We start from the raw sequence: 12,102 nt of genomic DNA, 5'->3' as shown, positions 1-12,102 counted from the left end.
TGTAGGTCTCTCTTCTCTATGTGACTACATCAAGACGAACACTAAACATTGTAGGAGAAGCTCGGCCAAAAACTTAGTACAAGTTATATTATTCTTATTATATTGGCAGGACATTGCAGTGAAATTAAACATCACACAGGGTCCACATCAACGAAGCTGCATGGGAGACGACGAGGTGGAATCAGTTCAACACTTCCTCTTAATTAAAACAAAAATAGGTATTTCATGTTTTCTTAGGTGCAACACGACGTCTGCTCACCTAAGTGTGTAGATGTATAGTACATATGTATGTATATACGAACATATATTTATCGTCATTTGCTTGTTCTGTATACCGCAGGTAATTAGCTGAATTAATTGAACATCTTTATCCATTTAGCATTAGCGTTAATTGTTGAGAGCATGCTAATTTCTCACGAATTTGTATTTACTTGCACAAAGCTACTACATCTTGTGTGAGATAAAATCAAAAGGATCAAAAATTTGAGGATTCGCAGATGATATCGCAGTCGGCGCGAAGGTTACAGGGTCTGAAAAAGTGAGCGCTCACCAGGATAATGGTTAACGCAAGCGACGCCAAAGAGAAGAGCAGGCAACTACTTGGCAGCGTACCGCAATCAGTGATCCTATATGAGTCCGAGATTTGGATAGATACACTCCAAGTACCTTCAATCAGTCGTGGCAGCAAGTCGATCTATAGACTCTGTGCATTAAGGATTTGCTCAGCATTTCGGATGGTTTCAGAAGATGCAGCCGTTGTAGTGGCTGGGCTGCACCCTATAGATTTACTGGCGAAGGAAGCCTCATTCATTATCTGTCTGGCTGCACCACAGCATCGAACACACGAACGCTCGCAAGAAGGCGCACTTGTCCCAGCGCGGTTTAAAAATTAAACCCAAATTTTTGACCGTATAGAGGCCGCTACAAATTTTGGCAGACCATGACACTATAACACTGTGTTGGCTACCAGACCCTTTATGGAATCGAAGGCAACGAGCTCACCGACGATTTAGCATGAGAGGGGTCGCTAACTGGCTTTTTGGTACCTGAAACATTCTCTGGTGTCAGTGGGTCCTCTTCGAGAGCCATAATTACTGAGTGGGTACACACTGAACGCAGTAACTTTTGGGGGCACTTTATTAATATTCACATTCAGCAACCAGATCAAATTACCGATGAACAACGAAGAGGTTGGGCCTAGATCAGCATAACAAGCTACTAGTTTGCACCTGGTCCTTTTGCATGTACTACTTTTAAACGATATCGCAGTAGAGTTACCTGATACTCAAATTTTTGCAGCGTGGAAAGTCGACTACTACTTGTATTAATATAATACAGCATATGCCCCAGACTGCATTTTCAATCATAGGCGTCTCAAAATCGTATCTTCAAATTTTACGTTCTCGTACTTGTGTGCATATTTTGTCTCTTTGAGAGCGAATGCTGCTAACTTCTCAGAACTTTTTCTCTGGATAATTTTGTTCTCTCAATACTCAAGAATGATAGAATACAAGATTGCGCCCATCAGAGAGGATTTTTGAGAATAACTTTTGTGTGACGTCACACTGGTGCAATTGCGAGAGAGAAATGCCAAAACGCGAGCAAGAATGGAAGAAGAAAAAATTTTGCAAGTAAAACATAAACAAGTTGCACAAGTGTGACGTCATACAAACAACGATTCTGTCAAATTTGCTAAGAGCGGAATAGCGGTACCGAGATGGGCGCCACCTTTATTCTCTACATCGTGGATATATACATTTTCACAGATAGCCAGACGGCTACAAAATCCTCGCCCATGATAGCTAGGAGATACAGCTGAATAATTTCGCCTTTATATACTATGAATTTCAAGGCCTTTGCGCCACAATAGGTACTCGTAATTATAAAGTCGACGAACTGACGCAGCTGAGCACAAAGTTCTATTGGAAGTCGTTTACAAAAGAATACACCTTTTATTATATTTATGCTTATAGGAATTTTTATGGCGCCAGTACTTACAACTTAAAGCGAATATGCATTTAAATTCATATTTTAATAAAAAAGTAATCAATTTCTGTTTTCTAAAATTATTTATGTTTATTGCAATTTTTATTGATAGTATAAAACTTATTTGCAAATTTTAATACAAAAGTTAAACTTTTGAACATTTATTGCTTGTCATGTTAGCTCACAATACTATCAGTAGATATGTATGTATATTCGTTGTAAATACGCAGAATGTACGTTTGTACAAGTAGTACACAAGTATGAATTCTTATTTTTAGGTGTGTTTGTACGTTAATGTTTATGTATGTGTTTGTAGTGCGTGTTTACATATATTATACATGTAGGTTGTATGTATTTGATATTTATTAATTTTTAAGTATAATGTATATGTGTGTGAGTATGTAAGAGTATACATATAATTAAGCTGCTTACAAAATTTAATACTTTTGTTTATATTTTTTTTTTTAAATTATGCAAATTAGTTTTATGCACAAGCTAATGTGAAATTTGAAGTGTGTAAATATGTATCAAAGTTTTTTTTGTATTTCTATGTCTAAATATACATAAGTTATTTTACTTGCTAATAATGATTCGTTTGTTATTTAAATGCAATTGAGTACTGTGCTTAGTTACTAAAAAAATGAAGATTGTTAGAAGTACTTATTGTACTATGATATTTCTTAATGAATGATTGTTTATATGGATGCGTATATAGCATACGTATTTAAATTGAAAGTATATAAATCAAAAAAATAAATAAATCAATAATACAGATTTATATATATTCTCGCCATCAATACTCTACTTGACAACTTTGAAAATTTTCAGGCGAAGGAAACAACTGTTTTAAATGTACTTAGTTACTTAGGAAATGCTTACTGAGCTGTTTGAAAGATATCAATAAATACTGTTTTTATTTGAGATATGGCTTGGAATTTTAGTATAGAGATATAACTGAGAGATTTTGCTCTATTTTCCCTTTCCTGCTATCATGCATACAAATTCGTTGAGGATTTTTTGATATTAAATGGCGGAGTTGAGCTCTCAAAAAAGTGTCAAACAGCTTTTTCGAAGTTCGAATTTCCTCCTTCCAAGTTTTCAGGGAAAATGCTACACCCTGGGAGTTCATTATTGGAGGATTTCTTTATCGGGAGAAAAAAAATTTCGGATAAAAAATTCCCCGGGAGTATTAAGAACTGGGCTGCATGTCTTTATTAGTGGAGTATAGTGGATTTATTTGCAGAATGAAAGATCTTAGTGAAGGAATTGGCATATTTATGGATTTATATATGTATGTATGTGTATTTTTAGATACGTATATGTGTATATATATTTTACGTTCTTAAATAAGGTAATACTTATGTATGTAGTTCAACGAGGGAAATCCTAAAAAAAAATTGACAGTATTTATATACGCATTTGATTTGCTTGATTTAATTTAATTTTTTCATTTCATTGATTGATTTTTTCGATCGATTTTTTTTTTAGTTTATTAAATTAATTTATTTGTTATTTGATCATATCGCACAACTATGTAGATCTAAAGTGCGATCAACTAAAAAAAAAAAATGTTTGACGATTTTTTGCATAAATAAATTCATAGGATTTGCCCCAAATGAAGGCATATATATATTTTTTTTTCATGATTATATACACTAACTAAAAACTACGGTTATACCAGTTGTTGTATTAATTGCGTTGCATCTGTACGTTCCACAAGCGATTATATTTCTCGATCCGAATTTTTAGTTAGCTCACTTTAGACCTAGGTGTGCGATATGTAATTTTTTAGTAAAACTTTTTATAATATTTTTAAACTATCTTTTTTCATTGCAATACATTTTATTGAGCTTTATTTTATTTACATACCATTTTTTTCATTTATTTGGGGTTTTAAGTATTTTTTAAAATGTATTTAATTGATTTAATCTTTTATTAAAGTTTTTTTGATTTACATATTTTATTTTATTTTACCTTAAGTAATTTAATTTGATTGAATTTTATTTCTTTTACATTTGTTATCTTTTAATTATCTTTTTATTTGGTTTTGTTTGACGTCTTTTATCATTTTTGGTTCAGTTTGTTTAGTTTTTTATTTTATTTTATAATATTTTGTTAAAATTTTGCTATCGATATTTTATTTATTCTTATTTTTGTATTTTTTGTTTAATTTCGCTTCATTTTATTTTGTTTTTTATTTTATTCAACATACTTTAATTGTATTTGATCTAAATTTTTATTTATTTAAATTTCTTATATTTTTTAAATTATTTATTTTCATTTTGTTATTCAATTTTGTTTTATTTTATTTTATAAAATTTTTGTTAGTTCATCATTTTTATTTTGTAATAAATTTACGTAATAGTTTTATTTTCTTGTATTTTATTTTTGCGATATCTTATTTTATTTCGTCTTATGTATTATTTTAATTGTCTTATTTAATTTTATTTTTCTTTATTTTACTTTATTTCAGTTATTTCCGTTTGTTTAATTTTGTTTATATTATAATTTTTTCAGTTATTTATATAAATTTTGTCTTGTATATTAATTTTATTATTTATTTTTTTTTTGTATTTTGATTTGATTTTATGTTTAATAATTTTTTTTTTAAAGATTTCTTATTTTTGATTTTATAATATGTTTTAATTTGTTTATTCAATATTGTTTAGTTTTTTCTTTTCTTTTATTAATTTTTTTATTTTTATTTTGTTTTTTTTTATAATTTGCTTATTTGCTTTTAAGATTATTTTATTTTTCTTAATTTTATTTTATTTTAGGTCTTTTATTTTAATTTATTTTATTTTTTTATATTTTATTCTATTTCATTTTAATTTATTTTCTTTTATTTAGTATTATTTTATTTCAAAGTATTTTATTTGATGTTATTTTTTTCAATTTTATTTCACTTAATTTTTTATTTTATATTGTTATTAATTTAATTTTACCATTTTTTGTAATTACCTTTTATTTTTTTGATATTATTATTGCTTTTTTATTTCATTATTTTGTTTGACATTATTATTTTTTATTTTATAATTTGTTTTATTTTTTTCGTTTATTTTATTTTTATCGCCTTAATTGAATTTTATTTTATTTAACTTTTATATATTTTTTTATTATTTAATTTTATATTATTAATTCATTTCATTAATTTCATTTTATATTATTAATTTAATTATAATTTTTTGTTTGACAGCCGTTAAATGCTTATTATTTCAGTTATATAATTATATTTAATTTAAACTTTTTTTTTACTTTATTTTAATTTAATGAATTCTTTTATTACATATGTAATTTATTTTTAATATTTTTTTGTTTGCGTTTATTTCAATTTCTTTTATTTTTTTGTTTTTATTTAGTCATTTCAATGCTTGCTATTTCTACGCATACATGTTCGTCTGTCTTTTTACATATCTACTTTAATATATGTACGTTCGTTGCTTGCCGCAAATATGAACGAGTAACTATAATAACTATTTACAGTCTTTGTGTGAAAAAAGAAATCCAAATGAAGGCCTCGATGTTTTCCAACGGAAACATTCGGGCTGCAAACTCATCCCTGCAACGGAAGCCACACTGATTTGTTATTGTGGCTGCAGTCGCGCACCTGTCGCGCTCAACAATTAGCCAGCGTTTTTCACTCCGCACTCACACTGCTCGCCTGGACACTCTTCAAATATTCACAGCTGTCGGAGTGTTTGCATTGTTGTTGTTGCTAGCACTGCTGTTATTCCCATTGTTTAAACCAATATTGTTGTTGTTGCCATTGCAATTGTTGGCCAAATTGCCCGTACTGCTACTACTATTCTTATTGGCAATGTTGTTGCTATTGCTATTAGTGTTGTTGTTGTTGTTGCTGTTGACACTTGCAGCGTTATTTGGATTACTGGTCACCCCGCCAGCAGCAGCAGCAACAGCAGCAACAGCAGCAGCTGCACCAGCTGCACCAGCTGATGGACGCAACAACTCCATATACTGAAACGGTACGTGATAGCTCTGACCTTTGTGCTCGACAATCAAGTGTCCACGACACGTCGACGCTCCAACCACACTGACAGCTTCGCCCTTCTTCAACTGTTGCTGCATTTGTTCGGCCGGATTAACGATGGGTGGATCCTCGGGGAAATTCATTTTCATGATGCGGCTCTGCGGATAGCTAAGCTTCAAGCTGCCAGCAATGGTATAGGCACGCGATGGTGGTACTGGTGGTGGGCGCTCCTACATAAGCACATACATACATACAAAAGTATAAGCACCGTGATTGTGTGTAGAATAAAAAGTATGTTGTTCATTGGTTTTTTAATGTTTTTTTTTTTTTTTTTTTTTTTTTTGTTGATGTACGACAGTAAAAGACGTCATCGATGTCAACCATCAGCATAGCGGCAGCATTAGGCAGCAGAAAATCGCATGACGGCGTGGCAGCGATGCACAAAAGCGGCATAGAGATAAGAAAAGAATTCAATTGAAAGGCATTTGACAAACAATGAATGATGAAGTATGTCCAATACGGAGGAAAACAAATTTATTGCGGCTAATAATGGAAATCAGTGAATGGATAAATGAAAGCCCTGAGTAGTGGGACGTGCTGAAGCGAATGAAAGTGAATGGTTAGTCGCGCTTGGACAGGCGATTAGTTTTTGATTGTTTAGTGGGTGTTAAAGGAAGGATGGATGATGGGGAATTGTGAAGTAAATTAAACTTTAAAAATACATAAAATGAATTTAATTTGATGAAAGTCAAAAGGTCACATACATATACATACATACATATGTACATATGTATGTATGTACACGTGTCGTAGAAGTCAAAGTGGAGTAGGTTATTGAAAAAGTAAAAGAAAATAAAGTACGTTAAAGAAATTCATATAATCGATATTGGTAGTATGTGCACATTAGGGTGCAAAATTTATATGTGATATCTTCGACTTTGGTACTATACATTTTGGGTATTAAATGACAAAAAAAAAAATTTGAATTTTCTGAGTCTCCTTTATTAGCGTTGCCAAATGTCCCGTATTTGCCAGGACGTCCCGAATTTTGCATTAAATTTGAAATGTTCCGCCGGGACAAGATTTTTCCCGAATTTTCGACAATTTCATTAATCTTCCAACCCGTAAACTTCTACTCAACATGGTCATGCTTTAGTGCGGCTATTGTGAGTAGGTCCTTACCAAGCATACTTGCATGCAACTCTGTAAGAAAATATAGCTAAAAATTACCGTTGATTTTTTAGAATTTCTTGTGGAGGGTATTGCGAATTTTCTTCCATTTAACATATGAACAAAACTGACTTTTATATGAAAGAAAATGGGGAAAACCCTCCACGAAAACAATTCTAAGAAATCAATGGTAATTTTTAGCGACTTGAAACTTGCACTTTATTGCGCTATAACTTAATTTTTAGGAAATCAAATTTAAAAAAATTTAACTTTTGATGAAATTTATTTTTAAGTTTAATTAGTTTTTGTGAGCTTTTTGCAGGATTTGAAACTTTTATTTATGTGGTACCTATTATAGATTGACCCATATTTTAAATGAAAATTATTACAAATTATTACAAATTAATAAATAAAGATAAGTTGCAACACTAGTCTCCATCTCGCCTTTGACCCCTTTGCGATACGCCTTAACTGTTTCCAATCGGGACCAAAATTTATATGTGATATCTTGGAATATGGTAGTACCGATTTTGGGTATAAGATGAAAAATAAATAAATTATAATTTTTTGAGTCTCTATAGACTCTATAGTATAGAGGAATGTGAACTTTGACCCCTGTGCGACACGCCTTAACTGTCTCCAATGAACTTGCATTGTGAGTATTTGGGAGAGTGTTTCATGAGGCAGGAGCCTATACCGCACGGTAATCGCCCGAGAAAGGTTTCTGGCGAAGAAACTGGCTTTCCGTTATATATTCCAAAACCGAATCGCGTCTGGACGGCATCTCGCGAGGAAATGCTAAAAATTACTATACATAATGTGCATTTCCCTGGGGTGTAAAAAAACCAGGCTTCTACATACATAATTACTTCTCGCTGTCTGCTGCGGATGAGGCGCTATTAGTTGCTAAAAGGCAAAACTGAGAGCCGCTTATCTAAAGCCAAACGACTACTCTTACTTATTTCTTCTTCATTGTGCTCGAAAAAACCAATGGATATGCGAAACAAAAATCTTTGGCGCTTACACGTTTGCTTCTCCTGCTATTTGTGGTGTGCGCTTTTGTATTGCCACTAGAGTGTTCGATTATTCAATGACGAAATTGGGTCCTGCAGGAGTAGACTACCTCACCAAGGTCCTCAACCTGTCTATGGCCACTCTTATCATTCAGGACATCTGAAAAATGGGAGAGTGGTTTCACTGCTTTAACCGGGGAAACCGGCCAACAAGGGCGAGTCTTACCGACCGATAGCGAAGACAATTGACAATTGTCTGTTTAATTATCACAAATCAAAGCTCCCTCAAGCACCAGAAGGATATGCCAAAACACGGCACTTCGAACCCCGACCGGATGCCTTCTGATGTCGCCTCAACATCACCTACACGATGAGCCTCAGATGATCCCCATAAAGAAGCTTAACACAATGCTCTGCAAGCAGTTCCTAAAAGGGTGCTACGGACGTGGGCACTCGAACAGACAGTTTCTCGCGGAGGAACCCTGGCCATCGCACGATGTCCATAAAGTAACGTCCGGACCCGACGACATACCGACAGGCCTTAAACGACATTCACAGGGAGTCGGTCGCAACCTGCATCGACCTTCGACCTGTAAATTCCGTTTTGCGCACACTTCTTGGGCCTCCTCTTAGCTGAGCCTGACGACAATGTTTAACGGACAAGCTGATCTGAGCGCAGTTGAGTAGACACTACAACGACAACATTATGCCCTGTCTTTTTCCCCGCCGATTACAGATCTCCACTGGGCAGCCTCTTGGAAATTATGGAAATTTTTGGACGAATAGGTCTAGAAAATGTCCTTTACAAATTTTGTTCTTAAATGTCCTCGAAAATTTGCAATATTTGTTTTTGAAAAAATTATTGCTTGAGAACCAATATACATACGACGTCATCATCGAATTTCGTCCTGCAAACTTTATTAACTTAAAACGCATTTTCAATACCTATTCGTCCTTGTAAAGCAAAAAACACGAATGTTTTTAAATTCTACAGAATTTCCTCCCTCATTTGGTACCAATATTGTTACACTACATTTCACTGATTTGTTTAAATAATTTTTTGAATTAATCATATCTTTAAAATTTCAAAAGATAAAAACGCATTTTTACTATATTTGGCCCATAGTTTCGTTAGTATATCGATTCCTTCGCGTGTTTTGAAATTTTTTTTGGTTTTGTTATACGGTGTTATCTTTAGTCCTCTAATTTTGAAAGCTTGTAAAACTAATTTTGTATTGCACGAGCCACTCTGTTGGTAATGCCAGGATTTAACTCTCATTACAGCACGTTTGATATATCAGATTCGCTTTTCAGCATTAAGAAAGCGATACTATTTTCCCTCAATAATTGATTGATTAACATAAAGACATAATAACATCGGCACACAAAAAAAGTGGCGTGTGCTTTCAACCAGACCCACCTACCGACCTTTATTTCAATCCGCCGAATCCGAATCTGGGGTCCGTTTGTCTCGTACACCCTCAAAATTTCGAGTATATTGTGAAATTTTCCTAATTTTTTCCTTTTTTTTTTGTTTCGATTGAATTTCGGGTGCACAAATAATTATTACGGTGAGGAGCCTTTGGCTCTCTTGATTTCATACAAGATGACGTTTGTTCTTATTGATGTAAAGTTCAAACTTTTTTTATAGATATTATAATGCCACTTTCAACAAAAAGCTGACATTCGAAACCTACCCTAATTATTTGAATAAAATTCTGAATCGAGTAGAAATTAAAAAGTTAAAAAAGCAAAGAAAAAGATTGCTTTCAACCATACTCGACAGGACTATGTAACTAAATAAAGCGAATGTGTAAGTTAGTAAATCCAAATTTACGTGTTAAAATGCAAAGAAAAGAAATTTTAGAACAATGGAATAGGTGAGACAAGGAGCGGCAGGTGTTAGATACCAAAAATGATCAAGCGTAGAATGCGCAAAGTGGTACTCACCAAATCTAATCCGAAAAGACTACAAGTTTGCTGGATTATCTTTGTATCGCATTTCTCATTTGGATCTGGCGGTGGTGTGCCGGCGATTGGTTGTGGTCGTGGACGCGTTACGGTGCCCATCAGATTTGTGGATTTAGCTGACAAGCGCGGCACTGCACACATCAAAGCAGCAAGCATCAAAAGAGAAAAACAAAACAGAAATCAATTACAAAATGATTGCACTGCATTTGATACGCTGCTATGCACCAATACTTACGTGAATTCGCGCCGCTGTTGGGCAACAATTTTGTTAGCTTCGTTGTGGTTACAGCTGGCAGAATAGGCATGACACTATTGCCGCCGCCGACCCGCGTTCGTTTCCCGCCGCCCATCTTCTTGCGCCACTGCCAACCACGCCAGGTGGCCTGTATCAGCGTAGCACTCTTTGTGCGTATTTCGGCACGCAGATGCTCCAAGTGCTGACGCATACCTTCGCTGAGGAAGACGTGCCGCTTGCCCGGCGCCCATGCCAGAGTGACCGAACCATCCAATACTGGTGGATTTTCCATGGCATACTCGAGTATTAGATTACAATCCTCCATTGCTTTATCCTCACCACGGCGATGCAGCCGGAATGGCGCCAACATGGCAACATAACGCGCATTGAATTGCTTAAAGCGCATGCGATGCGGAAAACCTGAAGCCATAAGATTTACCGTCTCCAGCACCTGCAACGAACGTATTTGTCGCACGACCATTTTACGCTCAAAACAGCCGGCCGTCTCGTTGGCATTGCTGCGTATGCAACGCACAAAATGTGGACGCGCATGCACCAGCGTGCGCAGCAGATTATCCAAGCGTGTGTGAAAGTCTTGTGTGAGTGTAGAGACCGGCTCGTCGCCATTCAGCAGATCTGTGTGTGATGTGGGCGAAATGCGGAAGCTCAGACCGCGTGGCACATTCTGTAGGGCATACAGCGCCTTCAATTCGGAACCGAATAGATGTGTGGCAAAGCCAAAATTGCAGGTGTGCTTATAGAAGACGGCAACCAAGTCGTCGCGCACCACATCGCGATTTGTGTCGAGAAAATCGGTGGTGTCATACTCCACGCGCCCGGCAAAGTGGCGAATCATAAATACGCGCGGATCGTAGGGTTCGCTCGAGTGTTTGGTCTCCAAACGCGTGGAGTTGCGGTGTTGCACCTTAATCTTGGCCACATAGCTCTCGGCTGTGCCGCGGATGGAGCATTCAGCGTCCAACATGCTCAATAGACCGGTGCGTAGCGAGGATATGAGGTCAATGCAAGGCACATTGTCCACATAGTCGACTTCGGCATCGCAGACTATGCCCTCATCGCGGCACGACTCCACTGAAGACTTGAAAATGTGCGTGTTGTAGAAGTGCTGCATAGTTTCAGCGCAAAGATTGATGCACAGGTGCTCCAGCTGTGCATGTGATGGTTCTTCAAAGCCGAACATATCCAGAATGCCAATGAAACCGTCAGTGGCATGGCGAACAGCATTATTTAAGGCAGCCATTGATTTGGAACCAGAGTTGCCGCCAATCGTAGAGGCATGCTGCGATGCAACGTCCGCTTGATTGTGTACAGATTCATTGGAATCGGAGCTAAGTGTGCCCAAGGTGGAGCCCAGACGCTTGAGGCTGTTGGCGCGTCTGACAATGGTGGCCACAGTGCGACAGTATAAGGCTTTCGCGAGACAATCGCGTGTCATGTTGGACATATTGGCGTCGCAGACAGATTTAACCAACTGGCCGCGTGCGTTGTGAGTGCGAGTGGTGAGCCCGCGGAAGAGTGCAGCTGGTGGCACGCCCAGCAGACTTGCGACGGAGTTCAGTTCTGCTTCGCCTTTGACGTCCACTTCGAGGCTCTGCGAAAGAGTAGACAAATTTTTGTTCATTAATGCAAAATAAAATAAATAGAAAAAATCAAAATCAAAACAGGAGTTTTTAAAAATATGCACTATCAAAATTAAACAAAAGTGAAACCAAAAAAAA

General features: G+C 35.8%; 1 protein-coding gene across 1 annotated transcript; it reads right to left on the bottom strand.

Moving 5' to 3' along the window:
- Positions 1-5,396: 5,396 nt before the first annotated feature.
- On the bottom strand, positions 5,397-11,973 carry LOC118735686 (unconventional myosin-Vb-like). The gene is made up of 3 exons (XM_036465600.1): positions 10,364-11,973; positions 10,108-10,259; positions 5,397-6,204 (listed from the first exon to the last, which is right to left on the bottom strand). The coding sequence occupies exons 1-3, from the start codon at positions 11,826-11,828 to the stop codon at positions 5,659-5,661; spliced, it is 2,163 nt and encodes a 720-aa protein (XP_036321493.1). The 5' UTR covers positions 11,829-11,973; the 3' UTR covers positions 5,397-5,658.
- Positions 11,974-12,102: the final 129 nt, after the last annotated feature.

The sequence above is a fragment of the Rhagoletis pomonella genome, unplaced genomic scaffold (genome assembly GCF_013731165.1).
Source record: "Rhagoletis pomonella isolate Grant_MI unplaced genomic scaffold, Rhpom_1.0 Rhpom_scaffold_00003, whole genome shotgun sequence".
Lineage (NCBI taxonomy): Eukaryota > Metazoa > Arthropoda > Insecta > Diptera > Tephritidae > Rhagoletis > Rhagoletis pomonella.
This window is presented reverse-complemented; position numbering and strand designations above follow the sequence as displayed.